Raw genomic sequence first — 23,200 nt, 5'->3', positions numbered from 1 at the left:
ATTATCGTCCACCCTTTGAGGGTTTCATGAAGGCATTACAGTGTGTCAGCTGGAATCATTACACATACACATGTCACAAAGTTGTGTTATTGCTTTAAAAACGTATTTTACAAACTAAATTTATCATGCATGTAAACATGCCATAAACTATAGCACAAACAGCCTCATGCAGTAAAGCCTGGCCACCACTGGGGGAGCTGTTGTTCCAATGAATCGTTTAAGGCATGACATTTAAGTGCAAAGTTAATGATTACTTAAGTGAGCCCAAAAAGAGCTAGTTTGTGAGGCTGATCAGATGGGTTTTATAAAGTTGCTCTGCATAACTGTAAGACTTTATTTCTGGCTGTATGTTGGTAATACAAAGCATATTTGTTGTTGAATATAGATTAATATTGTAGTTATGACTAGCAATATAATTGTAGTATTGAGAAGCAGGCTGATTTGAAGGAAGAAAGAAGACAGATAAATCTGGTCTCAACACATGTTATGTGGTTATTTGGTTACCTAGCAGAACTGACTCATTTTAGTCCAGTAAATGTCCAATACTGCCAAGAGCGAGATACAATGTACGCTTAAAATTGCCAACTTAATATATTACTGCCTATCAACTGAGTGTAATGTCAATGTGTTTGACATTAAGGTATTTCCAGTCTGGTTTTAAAAGTATGAAGGGTGCTGAAGAGGCTGGAATCATTAATAAATAACCCGTTATGTGCAGTAATTCAGTATCTGCAGGATCTCACATATACATGATCCAGATGATCCTAATCGATCTTCATGTATCCTCTTTGGAAATAACATTATGTAAAAATAACAAACAGATTTTCAGCTCTTCTTCAAAAATGTCTTCTAGCTGAGAGGTGTTCACTTCTTGATGGTGACGCCCGAGGAATCAGACGTCTACCTGTGGCTTCATTAATATTCACACTACACATTGTGCTGCTCCATCACACACGACTCGGGGAATGACCAGTGGCAAGTCAAGGGTCTGTGCAGGATCTTAAAATGGATTTTAATTCTCAGTTGTGCAGTTTTCTTGCAAAAGTGCTGGAAGTCTCCCTCATCCCACATCGTCATAGTCCTCGCTGGCGTTGTCGAGTGCATCGATGTCGTCGTAGCTAGCGAGACTTTCTCGACTGTCATTTTGGACGTTGTGGAGTTCTGGCTCCTGCTGTAAGGCAGGGGGCCCTTCCTCAAGCTCCAGGTAATCCGGCAGAGACGCGACGTCCTCGTAACTCTGGGCCACTGAAAAATAATGAACCAATAATATTAATACAAAATGCTCCCAAGTGTGGTGGGATTCATCAACTGGGCACTTTTCTTTCCCTTGAAGAGAAAAATAAAGAATTTCACACACAAAATACACAAAATTCAGCTGCATTTAGACTTTGGAATTGAAAATCACATCATACCTGAAAATATGTATTTTTATGTCCCTATAAAATATTATTTTCTGTTTCTATCCTCTTGCAGATCTTCTCAGTTTGAGAAACCACAAAAATAAGGATGAATCTCAAATGGCTCCTTGCTGCCTACTGCTACTAGTGCACTGCGTAGGACATGAAACTGGCTGCTCCACCCAAATTGAGCACTGAATTTTACATAAGGAGCTCATGGTTGAATACAAATGACTTTCTGTTAGACATATAAGACACTACTTGGGTAGAAGCTGTTATTTCATGACCTATATAGTGCCCTAAATAGGGAGTAGGGAGGCATTTGAGATTCGGCTAGAGAGTCTGTTTAGGATTACTTTACTTGCATTTCCATGCCATCAAAAGATTTTAGAGAGCAGAATGATTCTTCCCAAATATTCCCAAAAACTAGTTTAATTTGTATAATTTTTTATTGTACTTTTTTGTGTACACTGTCAAGGGCAGCTGGCGTTTTCCTGTTTATCTAAAAAAACAACAAAGAAATTGACATCTATTGTTCTTGTTCTCTATTTTTCCATTATGACCAAATATGACACTGTTTCAGAATTTTAGTTCATAAGTACACATTAAAAATAATGGTTCTTCCAGGGTTCTTTAGTAAAAAAAAGGTTCTATATAGAACCATGAAGATTGAAAGAACCCTCTGCATGATTAAGGGATTCTTTGCGTTGCTAAATGGTTTTTCAGATGGATCTAGAATGTGCAGTAGATGGTTTCATATGGAACCGTTTTGAAAAGGGTTCCTCTCTTGTTGCAATTTCAAGCCTGAAATTGTATAGAACCATATAAAACACATTCTCCATGAGTCTGAAGAACACTTTCACCATACAAAGAACCCTTTAGTCATGCAAAGGATTCTTTGAGTGTTCATGGTTCTATGTAGAACCGCTTTCTTTACTAAAGAACCCTTGCAGAACCATCATTTTTAAGAGGTAGTGTCTATTTGAGTGTATTTCATGTTCACTGCATGGTGGCTATAATGTGACATCAGCACTGCTTTTAAGACTAAGACAGCAACGTGGTGTATCATGTGAATGTTTCACACATGGCTGACTCAAGTACTGAGGAAACGTGTGAGAGCGCCCTTCATTTCTTCAGTCTCCAGTCCAAACTGTCTACCTTATGGTCTAGAAGTTATTAACGTTTCAGTGTAAATAAAAAAAAAAGCAGAAAACACGTAACAGAAAATTACACAGAACACTGTGTAATTCATATTTTTCAGTAATTGCCTTTATTATAGGTTATATTTTTATTTTCTTTTAACTTGCTTTCATTTTTCTTTTCTCATGATCTAAAAAAACCCAAATACACTGAGACTCATCAGTCCACTGTTCTTCTTTTCTGTTCATTTCCTTTTTTCAGTAACGGCATCGTGACAGCTGCACATCCTGGTTTATGTTATATATACATTTTCTGTTATGTATACACAACTTCTCTGATGCCCAATTACAACTATAAAAGCATTACATACATATATGTATATGTGTGTGTGTGTGTGTGTATATATATATATATATATATATATATATATATATATTGCTGTTGTCAGAAAGAGAACCTCATATCTCCAACTTTGATGTTTTTCAGTTTTTGCCCTTTATATTGTGTGTAAATTTCATGAAGGATGGACGAAATGGCCCTTAAATATATAATATATAAATAACTTAAATAGAAATAAATAAACATTCTGGTTCCATTGACTTACATTTAGAATAAAGAAGGTTTCTTTTCCTTCTCCTGTAAAGTTAGCATTTTGAAGATATGCGGTTTTGTGATGTGCTTATATATAAACAGTAATAAGGTGTGACTAGACTGAGTGCTAAAGCAGAATGTGTTTGTTTGATTTATATAGCTGTGAGGAAAGACTCAAACCCAGGGGCTTCCAACAGAAGGGTCGTCCTCCTGGATCTGCTTTCATTCTTACCGTCTTGGTCGAGTTGCTCAATGTCGTCGTAGCTTTCGGACACACTCTTGCCGTCCTCTAAGTTGAGCTGAGTCTCGCAGTGCTGGATGAAAGGTGGCTGTGGTGGAGCTGAAGTTTGAACTTCTGCTTTCACAGGTTCTATACAGGCGTCCACTTCCTCATAGCTGTTAGACCCTGGAAAATCACACTGGGTTAATAAATACCTTAATATTAGAAGTACTATTTTTGTTATTGTTGTTATTATTATCAGTGTTGTCATAATAGCAAAAATGATGGTTGTTATAAAATTAAATAATAATAATTGACTTGTTATAATGATGAATCAAAGAAAAAAATGAAGGACTACTTTTATTAGTAATAATATTGCCGTTTTTTGTTTTTTTGTTCTCATACAATAATACTAATACTGAGACTAATAATAATTATTATTATTACTTGTATTATTATAATCATTACTAAAGTAATTACTGTCCTTAATATGTCCGTAGGTCCCAATATAATAATAATAATAATAATACAATTTGATGAAGATATTTCTACAGCATGTTCTGGGAACTGAGACTTATATGCATTACATTATATAGGGTTTCTAGTACAGTAGTATATTAGTAGTAGTAGTACTGCTGTTTTGATGTTCTCATAAAACAATAATGATAATAATAATAATGAATTAAGGAAAAATGAAGAATTATTATTCTTACTAATCTTAGAGTCTGTTCAAGAACTCATAGTCCTTTCAGTAAGTCTAACTGAACAAATAGAATGAGATCAGTTCCACTTTCAGAGCTGTTTTACATTCAGTCTGAGTTCCTAGAACATGCGGTAGCAATAACTTCATCAAAAGCAAACTTGAACTTCTACATTTTTCTTTGTATTTGCCCCTGACATCCCCTTGCTAATAGTTCTTTAACCATAACTGGACAGAAATTATTCATACATGACCATTTCTCAATGGTCAATCTCTCTTTGTCCCTTAGTAATTAAACAGGCTGTTTTTGTGCCTTTAAGACTGACATATGTAAATGGAAACTGTTCCGATTGGCTGCCCTGTGCTGAGCCTCAATCAAAAAGCACTCAGAGCTGAAACACTCCTTATAACTTTAGTTTCTTAGTGAAAACACATTATTTACAGGAAACACATATGTATACATATGACATTCAATATGACATTATAGCACAAGTTTAATACACTGGGGACAAAATAAAACTGTAAAAATCTCAAGGGTGCCATAACTTTTGCACAGGTCAATTTTCATGTTCACATGTTAAATTCAGCAGATAAACAGTGTGTTCTCTATGGAGGATGTGAAAACCTATTATCATTTAGTAAATGAACACAACATGGAATTTGACCAGTTGTGCAAAAACTTTTGCTTGTTTAAAAAAAAAAAAAAAACGAATTGTGCAAATATAGATTTTTCACTGAATTGTCCCTTTAACTTCAATCATCTCATGTGAATCTGCATGAACAGCAAGTCGAGTTTCAGTCAAAACCAGCAGTGAAATGCTAGTTTCATCCAGGCTTGATCGCCCATTCCACCAGAGAATAATGTAAACGTGGATCCTTACTGGACTCGACAAGGAACTGATCCCTTGAAGGCAGCGGAGGAGGCTTCTCCTCATCTGTATGAGCTGTAAACAGGCCGTTCCTGAGATTAAAGAAAAGATATTTCATGTGTTTTCATCATCTCTTAAGAGGATCAGGAGAGTGGCTTCTTAACCAATACACTGTAAAACCTGATTCTGACTTGCAGCAAATTGTAGGCCTACTTGAAAACAAACAAATGCAACAATTTTTCTATTTTTATGTTCATTGAATGTCCAGTTTAAATCATGAACTCAACAAACTTCTCAAAATGTATTTCAACTTGACTTCAGAGCAACATCAGCCAACTGGGTTGGCATACTATGAGATTGCTATGGTATTCCGGCTTGTTGTCAGGGCATTGCTTGTTGACTGTTTGGTGGTTGCTAAGTTGTTGGTAGGCTGTTACTATGGTATTCCAGTACTGTAAAAGTGTTTTAACTTAAAAAAGAAACCTAGTTGCCTTAAAGATTTGTGTTTATTGAACTTATAATAGTAAGTTAACCGAACAATAAATTGTAAAAAACAATAAAGAATTTACATTCTGTGAACTTGCTATGGTATCTCAAGCAGTTGTATGTTGCTATACTATCCCAGGTGGTTGTTAAGGTTTTGCTAGCCCATTGTTATGCTATTCCAGGTGGTTGCTAAGATTTTGTTAGGCCACTGTAATGCTATCCCAGGTGGTTGCTAAGGTTTTGACAAGCCATTGTTATGCTATGTGCCAAAATGAAAAGCCAAACCTGTATTATATTATATTCATATTGCTTTTCCTCTGTACAGAAACACAATACATGATTATTTGAATTTATACAACAAAATACTCAGTGTCAGAATACAATCCATCATGACAGATTGCTTTCCACTGAGTACAGTAGTACTTGATCAAACTAATCAAAGTAATAGATCTTTTACTTTACATTTTCACCACATTTTCTGCATCTTATTGTTTAAACACATCTCAGATGCGCTTTGCCTTTCACCTCTTTCACTGCTGTGGTTGCATTTCAATGAAGTATATACATCTAGTATAAGTACTGCATGGTGGAAAGCAGTGTGCAGTGCATTAATTACATTTCAAGTTGGATTGTATTCAATTCAGATTCATCCTTACTTTCATCTCATTCATCTAACATAATAACGTTTTTACATTTTGGTACATACTCGGTGTGTAACTACAAATAAAGTAATGTGAGGTGTGCACTGCATTTGATGTTTTTCCACTGCAGTGATTCCATTTTAATTTGGCACAAATTCCTCTCCGTAGCACTGAGACATGGTTTTTGTGGACTTACGCTTCGTGACTTGAATCAGTCTGTTTTGTTTTTGATATCTCGGCACGTCGCCTCACAGCTAAAAGGGGAAGAAAAAGAAAGACAAAAATGAGATCATCATGCAGTCCTGAATAAAAATACCCAATGTTACTAAACAGGACCTCCTTTTCTCAATTAAATACTAATGAGAACATGTATTTATATACATATATTAAGGTACATATGTAAAGGTATATATAAGTAATGGTACAGACTTCTTCCCATGTTTTCATGCACAGTTTGTCAGTGGCCTCTCTTCGTCATTGGTCAGTTTCTGACCAGGAGCTTGGAGCGAATATGTTTTGGGTGGTGGTCTTACAGTTTGCACAGCAGTGGCTCTGACATGGTAGGTGGTGGTAGAGTGAGTGATCAGACATAGCTGGGGTTTTCACACATCAGGGTCACTGACACATTGTGTGTGCTTCATCATCCAAAAATATCCAACCAACAGCAGCTCTGTGATCAGAACCTGACCACCGATAAAGGGGCAAAGGGTGACTCAAATATCAACAGATGATCTACACTAGGGCTGCCTAATGTGCAGCCCACAGAACTGGCCCACCAGAAAGTTTCCTTAACCACACTCTCTTACCCACACATTTTCACACTATTCAGAACTTATTAAATGTAATTTTCCTTCTAGAGTTGTATTTAAAGTATTTTAGTAACTTAATATAGAGTCACAATAAACACTGCACTTTGGCCCATCAAGACAAAAAGTTGGGTGTCCCTGCTGAATGGCGAGCATTGAGTGTATGAAATACTATGAATGTCTACCAGTGTTACTTTAAAATGTATTCTGGTGTATATTACTAACCTCTAAAAATCTGTAATGTGTTCCAAACTATTACTACATTAAAGCAATATAATCTGATTACTTTCCATTATGTTTAGATTACTTGTCTTTTTAAAGTTATCCATATATGGCCCAAAGTATGTGGTCACCTGATCATCACACTTAATTGAGCTGTTGTTGCTCCAAGGTGCTTCCATTTCACAGTGATAGCACTTACAGTTGACCAGGGTATGGCATGTCCACATACTTCTGGCCATCTAGTGTATGATTAAAGTTACACTATGTAAATTTTGGGACCTCAAAACTTAACAATCCTTCTTCAGACTCCTTCCCCAAACAGATGAATCTGATGATTATGAAAACTGAAAGATTATTCAAAGAGAATTTTTACTTAGTGAAGGACGTGTCTTCCAAGGATTGTGAGTGAAATATCTACTGTTGTCATCATATCTTCATTAGCATAATGTTAGCTTAGTATTTCAGAAACTAAACCTGAGTCAGATGCTATTTCGTTCAGCAAAAACATAGAACATAGAGCAGCTTTATGTAAAGATATGTTAAAACTAATTTTAACAAGATTTTTCTTAACCTCTTATTCTCCAGGGTATATTTGTACCAAATCTTAAGGCAAATTATTCAGTAACTGCATGAAATAAATGTAATGCTAAAAGTTTCCCTCAAATGAACAGAAACTGTTAGAAATTACAATTTACTGCTGAAAGTCAAAAATCTCTTTGTACTATTTTATAAAAATAATTTTTGCAGAGTTCATCACTGAAGAGACGCCATCTGTTTTATAGTTTATAGCTCAGATTTATCAAAAATGGGTCGACTTTCAGTAGAAAAAACAGTGAATTCAGCTTCTTTTATTATAAGGGTTTAAAATAACATCCCCCATCTATTTCGCTCTTCTACAACTGTAGCTTATTAAATATGAAAGTCATGAAGAATATGATGAAGTGCGTTTTGGTACCACCAGTGGTCTCAAGGAGATGAAGAGCTTAAAAAGGCAGTTTTATTAAACTGATATGTTATAGGTGATATAGTTACGCTTTATGTGTGCTGTCTATTCAAAAATGTTGTGGAAGAGGAAGTAAAAACAAGTTAATCAGTTATTCAAATTAGGCTGGAATTAAAAGGGTAAATAAGTCATGTGTGAACTTTTTCTTACACTAAGAATCAGCGTTTGAAATATTCTAGAGCAGTTTTTCCCCACACCAAATCCACGCATACCGGACGCAAAGTTTTTTGGTTTATTTTGCAGGGTTGGAAACAGAATAAAAAGGGAATAGACAAATGTCCTCAAGTGCCTCTCACAAATTGGGCAAGCCGTGCCTTCAGGCAGGCTACTTTCCATTTCTGAAAAGCAGAAGGAGAACGGAAAGCTTCACCAACTCATTCAGTGGCTCAAACTTCTCGTTAGCTTAATTTTAGCTGCTTTTGGAAGTTCTAGCGCCACATGTGACGAAGCGGAGAAGAAGTTAATCCTTGTGACATTTTTCAAGATTGTTGAATAAGTTTGTGTGGTTGGTGAAGGTTCAGAGGTGTAGCCAAGTGGTGACTGGGGTGGCCAGCGGCAAGCTAGAACGAAGGCCACCCTTCCCGGCCAGCCATCGTCAATAACGCAGCAATTATGGTGAAAATCTGATTTACGCCTTTATGGTAAATATCTGCCATCACGGCATTACAAATCAGTTATGAGAGTTTGATGACTCTGCGTTTAATAATTAGCGTGTCTTGCTATGATAGGCTAATTTTCTCAAAAAACAGGTGAGGGAATATATGCTGGGTCAGAGGTGTTCAGAGGTGCTCTCCTATATGAAGGAGGCTATGCTACCATGGTTCAATGAGTTCATTGTAAAACAGTCAGCTATGACAGTTTATCCTGCTACTGACTTTTTACAGTTGAACCCATGCATGTGGTGCAGGTTCCCTTACACAGTGCTGTCTGACTTTCAAATCATTACACTCATGTACAGTGAGGGCAGGAGTGGTTCCATTGGAATCCTGCTAGTCACTCTATTTTTATCTGATTAGTCTTTTTCCAATAACTGAATATCTTTTAATTGTGTCCTGAATATGTAGCATCAGTTATTCTGTTACTACCAACACTGATGTCTACCTGGTACATGTAGCTAAGGGGCCTCATTATAGCATAATTAGATTATGTTTCTCTGTACTTAAGTAAATCTATAGATCATTTCCACATGAATAAAACAACTATTACTGAAAGTAAACCGAAAGTCATTCATGAGGAAGTGATGTACTTGAAATAATGAAAACAAATCCGATCGCTTTTTGCAGTGCACAGCATCAACATAAAGTACCCTTCTCTCTTCAAAGGCCAACCTGTTTTTAACTACAGGTACCACAGATTCAGCATCAATGCTTTGCATAAATACACGCAGAACTCTAGAAAGCATTTTCTAAGTTTTCTTTCACAAAAGTACAAACAGAATTCAGGCTTCAAGATAGCTGCTACTACTGTTTCTAGCGCTGCAATATAGGCATTTTTATAGATAACTTCATATGAACACCTGATACATGGCCATATACGTACATTTAACTTAAAGTCTTGGCCATATACAGTATTTCAAAATATATGTACATATGTGTGTTGTACTTATACGTAAACATCAAATACTGGACACATGCAACATATATGGCTCATACATATATGGCTCATACATATATATATATATATATGTATGTATGAGCCATATATGTATGAGCCATATATGTTGCATGTGTCCAGTGTATATATATATATATATATATATATATATATATATATATATATATATATATGTGTGTGTGTGTGTGTGTGTGTGTGTGTGTGTGTGCCAGGTGAGTGAACACATTCCAGTAAAGCTATCATTGTTACTAAGTTATCTATATGCTTTTAAATATTGTACTATTTAAAGGTGAGAACAATATTTTAATTTCTTTCATTTTTTGAATGTTTTATTATACTTTGTTGTATTTTATACTTTGCATAGCTTATAATAGCCATCTGTTATGCATCTATTCTACTAACTTTCTTTCATGTTTCCTAATGAAGTGAAACAAAGCAGGTGCAAAAATAGCTTATGTAACATGACGCTTGCATATCGCTGTTGTCAGATGAAAACCTTGTATCTCCATTTTCGACTTTTTTCAGTTTTTGACATAATTTGAAAATACGTGTTGCCCTTTACATTGTTTATAAATTTCATGATGAATGGACCAAAAGAAGTGACCCAAAATGACTTTACTTGGTTCCACTTGGTTCCTTCTCCTGTAACGTTACCATTTCAGAGACACAAGGTTTTCTTCCGACAAAAGCGATATAAATAACGTGTCATCCATATACAAACAATGTTACTGGATGTTTTCATATATGGCTGAAATATATGTTTCATATATGAAAATAGCCCATTTTATATAAGTTGGCATATATGCCACATACATGACCATATATGACAACTGTAAGTTAGATAAAAGGCAAATTCATTCGAGCTAATATGTGATATATTTGAAGTCTATATCTTGCCCTATATTACACTTCTATGTAGGACAGTAAGCTAAAAGTCAGAAAGCACATAAGCAAGGTATTACCTATTTACACAGTTTTACACTACCCTCACTCATTAGCACAAAAGCAAAAGCAATGAACTTCAGACACCTCTTGACTGATTGACTAGATTTGCGATAAGTGGTAACCCGTGTGAATTTGTTATTGCTTTGCAGTGTCTCTTCTAACAAGATGACCACAAGTGACTGAAAAAAAAAGGAATGTTATGCAGTCCATCTGAACTGTGCAAGCGTCATGCATAATGTTTCAGCTACGAGGAGCATGTGCATATTTATTAATATATGAGGATTTTGCTTTTCACTTTCAAGCTTGAGTGTTTATAATTTTAGACCAAAAACAAGTCCAAAAAGGAGTACAATAAACTGAATCTCTTATGCTGATCAGTACTTCAGTACCTCTTCACTCATGTTAAAGTACTCATAGGGCCCATATTCTACATTTTTCTTCCATTTTATTTTCCCCAGAGATCCAAATATGTTGTTTAATACATCACAAACAGTCATGAATTAAAAATGTCCTTAATAGAACAGTATATTACAACAACAACAAAGACAGTCACATACAGCAGCCTGTTATGTACATCTCCTATGCCTGTACAATATATCGGTTCACTGTTATTGCAACTTTAGCTTTTGCAATACAGGCACAGATAAGATAAGATAATCCTTTATTAGTCCCACAGCAGGGAAAACAGAAGTAAGGCACTCAGTAATAGAAACGGGAAACAGTACAAATATTATAAACATTATAAATGATAAAAATTAAAGTTAAATCTCTAGACTATTTACAACAAAATAATAATAATAATAATAATAAAATTAGAGTTGCATAAGATACACCAATGACAGTTACGGATAAGTGTTTCTGTTGAAAATTAACGGTCACATTATTGATTCCCCTAGGCATTTTCAGTGTACTGCAAGATTGGTCGCATTGTCAATATGCATCAACCATAATTGCAATACTAAGCGTTTTGTTCATATTGTGCAGCCCCATGGAAAAGTTGGCAAATCCACAAATGTATTATACATAAAGTAAGTATATATAACATATAGCGCTGTGTAAAGGTCAGAGACCACCCATCATCAGCAAAAACACATTTAACAGAAAACTATAGAACAACAAAATATAATACAGATTTTTTTTTTGCCTTCATTACAGCTTCAATTCTATTCAAGAGCCTTGCATTCAGTTTTTCCAAGAAATCTGCAGGGATATTTTTCCACACCTTCAAAGTTCAGACTTAGAGGTTGGTTGCATTGCTACTTCTTACAATCCAAGTAATCCTAGCTGCAAATTGAGATGCTTCAATCCAGAAAACTCCACATGTGTTATCCTGCTGTGGTTTTCTAGAGAAGATGTTCTACCTTTCTTTACTTTTCTCAGCAAGGGCTTCTTGACAGCTACACATCCTTTCAGACTCATGGTGTTGAGCTTTCTTCTCACAGTGGAAGGATGGAGAGAAACACCTATGGATTTTTTTTCAGATCTGAAGCAATAGTGAAGCTTGATTTTCTCCTCTCTCTCAAAGATGAAAACTTTAAGTGCTGTTCTTGTGATAGGGACAGTTTCGGTGGTCTACCAGGCCTTGTACATTTGATATGGGTCCCATTTTCTCTGTATTTTTTGACAACAACATTTGGAAACTCCTGTTTTTTTCATTTATTTTCCTTTGACTTTTCTGTTTTTCAGGGAAGTGGATTATTTATATCTAATCTTCTCAGAAATATCTCCTGAGAAATGAATAATGCACTCGATGGCAGTTTCTGGTGGAAATGTAATAAATGAAGAGTGGTCTCAGACGTTGCGCAGCGCTCTATATATGGCATGATTTGAGTATACGTAGCTTCTGCAATCTAAATAAAAGTTGCTGTACTGGTCGACACCACTTACCTTGTTTACTAATACACATGTTGATGAGGATGAATATAAGCACTATTGTCAAAGTTGTCACAATTACCCCCACTAGAACCAGCCAGAGGAAATACTGTGAGTCTGCCATGCTGGTGATAAGAGAGGAAAAAAAACAAGCAGTTACAATGAAGAACAACCCATAAACAATGTACTTACAGATCTCATACGACACAACACTCGGTCACGTTAAATGAACCTTTATGATCCTTAAAAGGCAGCAATATCCATGGATATTGAGTAACACCATGTATTGTTACCTCAGCTTCTATTAGTTCTTCTTTTCAGTGGCCGAGCAACAAACGCATGCTGCACTGTGGTTTATTTTGACCAATGAGCTGTATTTCCTGGGAGGAGACAGCATCTTGAACATTTTCTCAAAATAGTTCTCCTTCTACAAAGCCAGCAGCAGTAACTCTGAAGCTGGCGCGGACATTTCTCTACTTATCACTTCATGCGGTTTGAAAAACCGCACGCACTCTATTCATCCATTATTTATACTATACTTTGTCTCACCTATAGAGACTATTTTAACTCACTCCTGTCTCAGTATCTAAATGGAGTAGGAGCACAAAGCAGGGGTGGTCAAACTGTTTGTTTGGGGTGCAAAATGCAATGGGCGAGGGGCAAAAGATAAAGCTGTATATAAATAAGGAAGGTGTGTAGGTGATATGAAGTTTTCACTAAGTTATATTTATTCTTATGACAGTTCAATGTAGTTGCTAAAATACTTCATAAATACAACTTTAAAAGAAAAACACCAGTTTGATTACTTATACAGTGCATGGCTGGATCTGCCATATGCGTGACCTGGGTGACCCCATGGGCACCAGTAGATCGCTCTAAAAACTTTACTTTAAATCTATTCAAATACTGCATTAGTCATTCTATGTATAACACTCCAGCTGTAAATATAGAAAAACTATCATTATTATGTATCCCTGACGTGTGGCAGACAACATCATCTATGGGGCTAAAACACAAACAAACTGTCGTTTTGCCATCTTATTTCATATGCACTGTGACATTACAGACCTGTGTCAAATGAACCAGTGGCCTCTCGTCTACACACCTGGCTGATCTTGACGAGGTCTTGCTGAGGAGCTGATGTAACCCAGTTAGGATATTAGCACAAGTCAGCAAAACAAAGGCAAGGTCTTAATTTATTATCCATGAATAAGTGGATGGATGGATGGATGGATGGATGGATGGATGGATGGATGAATAAGTGTTATGTGTGAGAGATACACTGTTATGTTTGCAGAGGTACATCATAGTGGGCAACCATAACTCTAATGTCCAGAGGCACCAAAGGGTCTCAATCTGGCTCTGATACAGTGGGGTCCAAAGGTCTGAGACCACTAGTGACCACTTTCTAATTGAATAGGAAAATTTCATTGCAAATTCTATAATCAGCACAAAAGTTTTTTAGTGAACAGTTTAAATTTGCAGCATAATTTCAGAATTTCTTGGTATTTGGCATGTGCTTCAGTGTGCCCGCGAGCTGAACACGAGCTTCACTGGAAGGAATAAGACTAAAAAGCTAAATGATCAGCATCCCAACTTTGCTTTGAGCAATGATCTACAAATCTACATTTTTCAAAAATCTAAAACTTTGTTTTTTATGTTACATCGCTTCAGATTTATGTAAGCTCACAGTACATATGGACCAAAGAAATGCCAGATGTTCGGATTTTGACTTTAACAGGTTAAGAGACAAGAAAATCACTCTAAAGCCCTCGACTGGAACAAGATTTCATGTTTTTTTCCTCTCTTTTTCTGGACTTTACGTAGGCCGATTTAAATCCTTTATACACAAAATCAAGTCAGCTAAACTGATTAAACAGTGAACTTTTTTGAATCCCCTTCAAACTGTTTAGCTCAAACACGTCAACAATGGAAATAAACTAACAACTGTGTGTAAAACAACTAAAATTCTAGTAAAACAGCACCATAATTCTAATAATCATAAGCATTTGCAGCAAACATACAGCATGATAGCTTATTAAACTATACACAATAATCTACAATCTTAAAAATGGGTTCTTTATAGAGCCATGAACACTCAAAGAACCCTTTGCATGATTAGAGTGTTCTTTGCATCATGAAAGGGTTTTTCAGATTCATAGACAGTATGCTATATTGAACCAAAATGGTTCTTCGATTGTTACAATGTCAAGCTTGTAATAACAGAAGAACCCTTTTTAGTGCTACATGGAACCATTTTCAAAAAGGTTCTACGTAGAACCATCTACAGCACATACATCAGTCTGAAGAACCCTTTCACAATGCAAAGAACCCTTTAATCATGCAAAGGGTTTTTCGAGTGTGCATGGTTCTATATCGAACCACTTTCTTTACTAAAAAAAACATTTGAACCATCATTTTTAAGTGTGTAGAAAAAAAATACACAAATACAAGATTTACATACATGTTCATATGCAGAAGTTTGGGCGTCCCTGGTCAGACGACATGTTTTGTTCTGTTTCTAAGTGGAAAAATTCCTCGGGTCCTCTTTAGAGAACACACTTAAATATGGCAGTGAGTTCAACACCCTGCCAAAAAACATGTACAGACTGTGCCATAACTTTTGCAATATGTTCAGCAAACAAACCGTAGTTATGCATTAAAATGTGCATTAGTGTGCGTTAACTTATTTCCACTTAGGAAATCAACAAAACTGAAAAAACATATGACTGGGGGGGCTTAAACTTCTGCCTGTACTTTAGTTTAGAATGTACCCTTAGACCTCCAACCAGTAAACACTGTTGTTTCCCATGAAAAGCGATGGACAACTGAGTAAACCTGCATAATATAAGGTGAGGTCATTATCATGCAGGGCTTTTTATCTTGAATTGTGTAATAATCCCGTATTAAATATTTCACAGAGTTGATGAGTAACAGTAGACAAGTGATTTTACAAACTAGACGCAGACATATTATAGCTTTATTGTTAATGGCTACATTACAGTGTAGATGAGATTGAATGTTTAGAGCTTATATTGTAGTCATTGTAATGGCTAATCAGAATAAGAGAAATCCAGAAAGATCAAGCAGTTTCACATCAGTGTGCCTCCACGAAGACGCATTACTATAATCACATGGTCAGACAGTATTCTAGGAGTTAAAAAAGAAATCTTTATTACCTGTAACTTCTGCTCTGGTCACATATCTCCACAATCACGTATACACGCGAGACGGACTGATTCAGGAATCAGAGAGAGCAGCAAGTGCAGTTCTCTAAAAGCTTCCTGTCACTTGTCTTCTTCAACACGCACCAGCCCTCCCACGGCCACTGCCAGACACAGCTCATTCACTGGAGGTCATAACACATAACACTGCAGAATGAACTTTGTGACTGTGAAAGAGAGAATCGGATGAATGTGAGAGGACGGGAAGCAGCGGAGAGAGAGAGAGAGTGATCCTGGCAAGACATAAGTCGGTACTGGCCGTTGCTCAGTATATTACATAGCACATTTGCATGACAGGATCACTGAAGGGGCACAAAATAAAACATGCATCTTAAAACTTTGGGCATAACTAACATTTTATCTTATTTTCTTCTTTTTACGTCTCTTTTGTGATTGGATATTTTAATTTAGGTCCTCCTATTTATTTATTTATTTTTTAAAAATGGATTTTCTTCTTCTATTGTACCCTTAGTTCTATGTTTCATGTCAATTAACAAAAATGAAATATGAAACTGAATAAATGCAGAACTGAAAAAAGTAGTTTAGGCACCCCTGGCTAAATGACAGGTCAACATCCTCTACAAAGTACGCACATTCTGTATTTCAGGTCTTATTTTTTTCAACATGTTAAACTTAGAAAACAAATAAGTGTGAATTAAAATGTGCAGGAAAGTGCCATATTTAAGTGTGTTGCCTGTAGAGCATGTGCTCTATTTTCGCTTAGCAATAGAACCCGTCATTTGACCAGGGGTGCCCAAACTTTTGCATACGACCACATGCTGTGAACATGCCTACTCGCCCCCTACTGTGGTGCCACAGTAATGCCTAGAGTGGGATTTTCCAACTTAAAAACTAGCAAAACCCCCTTATGATGATATACAGCCAGGTCCATATATATGTGGATGTCTATACAGTCATTGTTAACTCTTTTTTTTTTTATTGTTTGGCTTTTATTTCAGTTTCGTCTCAGTTAGTAGTTTTAGGTTTGTTTTTAGTGTCTTAAAAGTAATAGTTTTAGCTTTTAGTCTAATGAAGTGATAGTAGGTATTTGATAAGGGTAGAATAAAATAGCTCAGCTCCAGAGTTCCTTAAAACTGGACAAAGACAGAAGGGATCCACCTTTAAACTCATTCATGCACTGGTCATTCATGCACTGAAAAACTGAAAGCAGAGGGTTTTCTCTCTAATTCTATTTAGTTCTATTACAGTAAAATTTTGATTTCATTGTCATGATCTGAAAACCTACACATTTTTCCACTGCTATTTTTCTGTTTTATTAATACTTGTAGTTTACTTTTACAGTGGGTTGCAAAAGTATTCATACCCCTTGAACTTTTCCATATTTTGTCACATTACAACCACAAACATAAATATATTTCACTGGAATTTAATGTGAAAGACCAATACAAAGTGGTATACAATTGTGAAGTGGAAAGAAAATTATACATGAATCAAAACATTTTTTACAAATAAAAAACTAATAAGTGCGACGTGCAAAAGTATTCAGCCCCCTTTTCCCTGAGTGCAACCAATTGCATTCAGAAGTTGCCTGATGACTGCTAATGACTCAAAAGGATCCACCTGTGTGTAATCTAATCTCAGTACAAATACAGCTGCTCCGTGACGGCCTCAGATGTTGGTTAAGAGAATATTGGGGAGCAAACAGCATCATGAAGTCCAAAGAACACACCAGACAGGTTAGGAATATGGTTTTGGAGAAGTTTAAAGCAGGCTTAGGTTATAAAAAGATTTCCCAAGCTTTGAACATCTCACGGAGCACTGTTCAATCCATCATCCGGAAATGGAAAGAGTATGGCACCACAGTAAACCTGCCAAGACAAGGCCGTCCACCTAAACTTACAGGCCGAACAAGGAGATCACTGATCAGAGAGGCAGCCAAGAGGCCCATGGTGACTCTGGATGAAATGCAGAGAGCCACAGCTCAGGTGGGGGAAACTGTCCACAGGACAACAATTAGTCGTGCACTACACAAATGTGGTCTTTATGGAAGAGTGGCAAGGAGAAAGCCATTGTTAAAAGAAAACCATAAGAAGTCCCGTTTGCAGTTTGCCAGAAGCCATGTTGAGGACACAGCAAACATGTGGAAGAAGGTGCTTTGGTCAGACGAGACCAAAATAGAACTTTTTGGCCACAATGCAAAACGCTATGCGTGGCGGAGAAATAACACTGCACATCACTCTGAAAACACCATCCCCACTGTCAAATATGGTGGTGGCAGCATCATGCTCTGGGGGTGCTTCTCTTCAGCAGGGACCGGGAAGTTGGTCAAAGTTGATGGGAAGATGGATGGAGCCAAATACAGGGCAATCTTGGAAGAAAACCTGTTGGAGTCAGCAAAAGATTTGAGACTGGGGCGGAGGTTCACCTTCCAGCAGGACAACGACCCTAAACATAAAGCCAGAGCTACAATGGAGTGGTTTAAAAAAAAGAATATTCATGTGTTAGAATGGCCCAGTCAGAGTCCAGACCTAAACCCAATTGAGAATTTGTGGCAAGATCTCAAAACTGCTGTTCACAAACGCTCTCCATCCAATCTGACTGAGCTTGAGCTGTTTTGCAAGGAGGAATGGGCAAGAATTTCAGTCACTAGATGTGCAAAGCTGGTGGAGACATACCCTAAAAGACTTGCAGCTGTAATTGCAGCAAAAGGTGGCTCCACAAAGTATTGACTCAGGGGGGCTGAATACTTTTGCACGTCGCACTTATTAGTTTTTTATTTGTAAAAAATGTTTTGATTCATGTATAATTTTCTTTCCACTTCACAATTGTATACCACTTTGTGTTGGTCTTTCACATTAAATTCCAGTGAAATATATTTATGTTTGTGGTTGTAATGTGACAAAATATGGAAAAGTTCAAGGGGTATGAATACTTTTGCAACCCACTGTATATCCCATAGACATTACCATATGCTTGGTTTTCCCTTGTGATGGTTTACCAGGCTGTACCTCTCATTTACTGTACCTGTCTTCAGTTCCTGCTTGTTCTTGGGCTGTTTTATCTTCAGTGATATTCACACTTGATTGGATTGATGTCAGATGATTGACTTGGCCATTCCACTTTTTTGCCTTAAAAATTCTTGGGTTGCTTTTGCAGTATCCTTCAAGTCATTGCTCATTGGGACACTTTTGTCAGCAGTCACAACATCAATAAATAAACAGGAACTGTTCCATTGACTGCCATACATGGTATAACACTACCTTCACCGTGCTTCACATATGAGGTGAGATGCTTTGGATCATGAGCATTTCCTTTCCTTCTTCACACTCTTCTCTTCCCATCATTCTGGTGATCTGTCTCATCTGTCCATAAGATGTTGTTACAGAACTGCAAAGTGTTTACTGGCAAACTCTATTCGGTCCTCTAATCTTTGTCTTCTGGTTTTTGAGGCTTATCAGTAGCTTACATATTGTGGTAAACCTTCTGTTTTTACTCTGGTGAAGTCTGCACTTGATTGTTGACTTTGACACAGATATGATGACCTCCTGGATGGTGTTCTTAATTTGGCCAACTGTTGTGAAGAATTCTTCTGTCATCCAGCACAGTTGTTCTCTGTGGTCTCTGTGGTGGGGCCTTTTGGTGTTTCTGAACTCACCAGTGCATTCTTTCCTTTAAGAATGTACCAGTTAGTTGATCTGGCCACACCTTATATATGTTTTTGCTATCTCTCTGATAGGCTTATTTTGATTTTCAGCCTAGTGATGGCTTTCTTTGCTAGCAGTGAACCTCTTTGGACTTCATATTAAAAGTTAACAGCAATATTCCAAATGCTTACCTGTAAGTAAAATAATGAGGGAATAACACAAATGGGCGGCACGGTGGCGTGGTGGGTAGCGCTGTCGCCTCACAGCGAGGAGGGCCTGGGTTCGATTCCCCGGCCGGGTGACCGGGGTCCTCTCTGTGTGGAGTTTGCATGTTCTCCCCGTGTCTGCGTGGGTTTCCTCCGGGTTCTCCGGTTTCCTCCCACAGTCCAAAGACATGCAGTCAGGCCAATTGGACATGCTAAATTGCCCCTAGGTGTGAGTGTGTGAGTGACTGTCTGTGTCTGTGTGTCTGCCCTGTGATGGACTGGCGACCTGTCCAGGGTGTATCGTGCCTTTCACCCGAAGACTGCTGGGATAGGCTCCAGCACCCCCCCGCGACCCTGACGGAGAAGCGGCTTGGAAAATGGATGGATGGATGGATAACACAAATGACAATGGAACCATTGAGCAGCTAATTATTCAATTATTTTGAGCCCCTAAAAATGGAGGGATATATATATATAAAATTATCTTCCTGGATTGGGGCCTTGTCGTGGCAGAAGGGCTTGTGTGGTCTGGTGATTTTCATATCTAGACTGTTGGGAGCAATATGCTCCTGGTCTCCCAGGGTGAACAGGTCTGGAGGGAAGACCCAGACTAACTCGATCCAAAAATCCTTCATGATAAATGGACACAGACCATTGTGTACCCTGACAGGGATAGGGTCACTGGGACCTACCCCTGGAGCCAGGCCTGGGGGTAGCGTCCCTCGGCCTGGCACCTGGTGGCCGGGCAGCCGGGCTCAGCCCGAAGAGACAACGTGGGGAGACCATGTGGGCCCACCACCCGCAAGGTACAGCATGGGGGAGCGGTGCAGTGCAGTGTAGGCAGTGGGAGATTGCAGGAAGGCCCATAGTAGCCTAGGCCCGTGTGGCAGAAACTGGCTCTTGGTACGTGGAATGTAACCTCACTGGAGGGAAGGACCCGGAGCTTGTACAGGAGGTTGAGAGGTACCAACTCAGGGTTTGCACAGTGTGAGGGGCGCCACGAGTCCCTGGCTGACGGCCGTGCTGTTGGAGTTTGTCCCGGTGGACAAGAGGGTTGCCTCAATGCGAATTAAAAACACAGAGAGGAAAACTCAGACTGTTGTGTGTGCTTATGCACCAAACAACAAGTCAGAGTATTCGACATTCTTGTAGCAAATGGGCAGGGTTCTGGAAAGAGTCCCGTCTACAGACTCCATAGTCTTATTGGGAGACTTCAATGCTCATGTTGGCAATGACTGGGAGACCTGGAGAGGCATGATTGGGAAGAACGGCCTGCCCGATCTAAACCCAAAAGGTGAATTGTTATTGGACTTCTGTGCCAGGCACGGATTGCCCATAACAAACACCAAGTTCGAACTGGGAATGACTGTCAGAGGCCCCTCTTTGGAATGATTTTACTCCCACCTCCAGGAGAGCTTTTCTCATGTCCCAGAGGAGTTAGTGGACAAGGAGTCTGAATGGACCCTGTTCAAAACCTCCATTGTGGAAGCTGCCAGGCGTAGCTGTGGCCAAAATCTTGTGGGTGCCTGTCAAGGTGGTAAACCAAGAACCCCCTCATGGACACCGGTGGTGAAGGAGGTCATCAAGCTGAAGAAAGAGGCATTTAGGGACTGGATGGCCCGAAGGACTCCCGACTCAGCAGATAGGTACCGACAGGCAAAAAAGATGCCAGCCACAACTGTGGCAGAAGTAAAATCCAGGGCATGGGAGGAGTTTTGTTTGGCCTCAAAGAGGTTCTGGACAACTGTCCGGCGACTCAGGAGCGGCTGGGGTGGCTGCACCCAAGCTGTATTCAGCAAGGGTGGAGAAACTCTGACTTCAAATGACAATATTGTTGGTCGGTGGAAGGAGCACTTTGAGGAACTCCTTAATCTGGGAGACATGCCTCCCTTGCGGGAATCAGAGCCAGAGGCTCCTGGTGTGTCAAGCTCCATTTCCACCGGAGGGTGCGTGCCAACTATTGGGGTATCACACTGCTCAGCCTCCCTGGGAAAGTCTAGGCCAAGGTGCTGGAAAGGAGAATTCGACCAATAGTTGAACCTCAGATTAAGGAGGAACAATGCAGATTCCGTCCTGGCCGTGGAACAACGGACCAGCTTTTAACCCTCTCATTGATGAGGGGGCATGGGAGTTTGCCAACCCAGTCTTCATATGTTTTGTGGATTTGGAGAAGGCTTATGATCATGTTCCCCGAGATATGTTCTTTTGGCTGGATCACATGGATGCCTCCAGTGCTCACTGGAGCGGTTTGCAGCTGAGTGTGAAGTGGTTGGTATGCAGATCAGCATGTCCAAGTCTGAGTCCATGGTCTTAATCCAGAAAAGGAAGGCATGCTGACTCCAGGTAAGGAGAAAGGACTTGCCCCAGGTGGAGGAGTTTAAGTATCTTGGGGTCTTGTTCACGAGTGATGGGACGAGGGATCGTGAGATCGGCCACAGGCTGGGACAGGCAGCAGCAGTAATGCGGTCACTGTCCTGGACTGTAGTTGTGAAGAGGGAGCTGTGCAATAGGGTGCGGCTCTCTGTCTACTGGTTGGTCTACATCCTGACCCTCACCTATGGTCATGAGGTGTGGGTAATGACCGAAAGAACGAGATTGCAAATACAAGCTGTAGAAATGAGCTTTCTTTGCAGGGTGGTGGGCTACACTCAATTTGATAGGGTGAGGAGCTCAGTCATCCGGGAGGAGCTCAGAGTAGAGCTGCTACTCCTCCGCATTGAGAGGAACCAGCTGAGGTGCTTCGGGCATCTGATCTGGCTGCTCCCTGGACGCCTCCCGGTGGGGATGTACCAAGCACGGCATACCGGGACAAGACCCGGGGTCATCCTAGGACCCACTGGAGCTGGAGGAAGTTGCAGGGGACAGGGTCATCTGGGATTCTCTGCTCTCTCAACTGCTATTGCGACCCTGTCTGGACTAAGCGGATAACAATGACGATGATGTATAAAAATAACTTTAATTTCTAGACTTTTCACTCAAATCTGATGTACACACCATCAAATTAAAGCATGTTGAGCTCATATTAATTATTTAAATTCAGCTCCTATATACTGCAGTCAACAGCAAAAGTAACAATAGCTGCCAATGTCCAAATATTTATGGATCTGACTATGATATTTGTGTCATTGTGTGTCATCTTAACTCTTTTCTTTTTTGTACATTTTCCAATTTCTAATTATCCCTCAGAATTAAACAGGCTGTTTTTTGTTACTCTACCTGAAAGACATTTGTTATATGTAAATGACCTCTGTTCTGATTGGTGGCCCTATATTGTGTACCGTTCAAAAAGCAGTTTGGCTAAAACCTCAGTGTGAATGGATGAGGTTGAACCCAAGTCCTTATACGAAACTGACATATGCTAAACACATGAATACATGAATACATGAACACAAGGCCTTGGCTTTTATCACAGTGAAAAGGACCCTACTGGTTTAACAAATTACCAATGGCTAATTCTAAATGCATTTGATCCTTTCCTAATGGGATCTAAAGGTGTTCTCCAGTCTCTCGGCTTCTTGAGTAGAAGTAAAAGTATTTGAAATTTGTACTTACATGATTGAAATCAAGTAAAAATATATATCTTTTTCACACACATAAATGAAATACTTTAAATGAAAGACTTCCAAACAGTGTGAAGTAGCATACTAAAGCCGCTCTGC

The 23,200-nt window shown here is 38.7% G+C and overlaps 1 protein-coding gene across 3 annotated transcripts; it reads right to left on the bottom strand.

The window, feature by feature from the left end:
• Positions 1–69: 69 nt before the first annotated feature.
• LOC108428563 lies at positions 70–23,161 on the bottom strand. Of its 3 annotated transcripts, XM_017699649.2 has the most exons (7): positions 23,094–23,161; positions 15,686–15,855; positions 12,522–12,631; positions 6,241–6,298; positions 4,930–5,009; positions 3,361–3,534; positions 70–1,245 (listed from the first exon to the last, which is right to left on the bottom strand). In XM_017699649.2, the coding sequence occupies exons 3-7, from the start codon at positions 12,628–12,630 to the stop codon at positions 1,061–1,063; spliced, it is 606 nt and encodes a 201-aa protein (XP_017555138.1). In that variant the 5' UTR covers position 12,631; positions 15,686–15,855; positions 23,094–23,161; the 3' UTR covers positions 70–1,060. The 3 variants fall into 3 exon arrangements, with proteins under 3 accessions (XP_017555138.1, XP_017555155.1, XP_017555146.1); XM_017699666.2 differs by lacking the exons at positions 15,686–15,855; positions 23,094–23,161 and adding an exon at positions 12,800–14,501; XM_017699657.2 differs by lacking the exons at positions 15,686–15,855; positions 23,094–23,161 and adding an exon at positions 12,739–12,791.
• Between the last annotated feature and the right edge of the window lie 39 nt (positions 23,162–23,200).

Source organism: Pygocentrus nattereri, chromosome 23 (assembly GCF_015220715.1).
Source record: "Pygocentrus nattereri isolate fPygNat1 chromosome 23, fPygNat1.pri, whole genome shotgun sequence".
NCBI classification, from domain to species: domain Eukaryota; kingdom Metazoa; phylum Chordata; class Actinopteri; order Characiformes; family Serrasalmidae; genus Pygocentrus; species Pygocentrus nattereri.
Note: the sequence above shows the minus strand (reverse complement) of the source record. Positions and strands in the feature narration are given on the sequence as shown.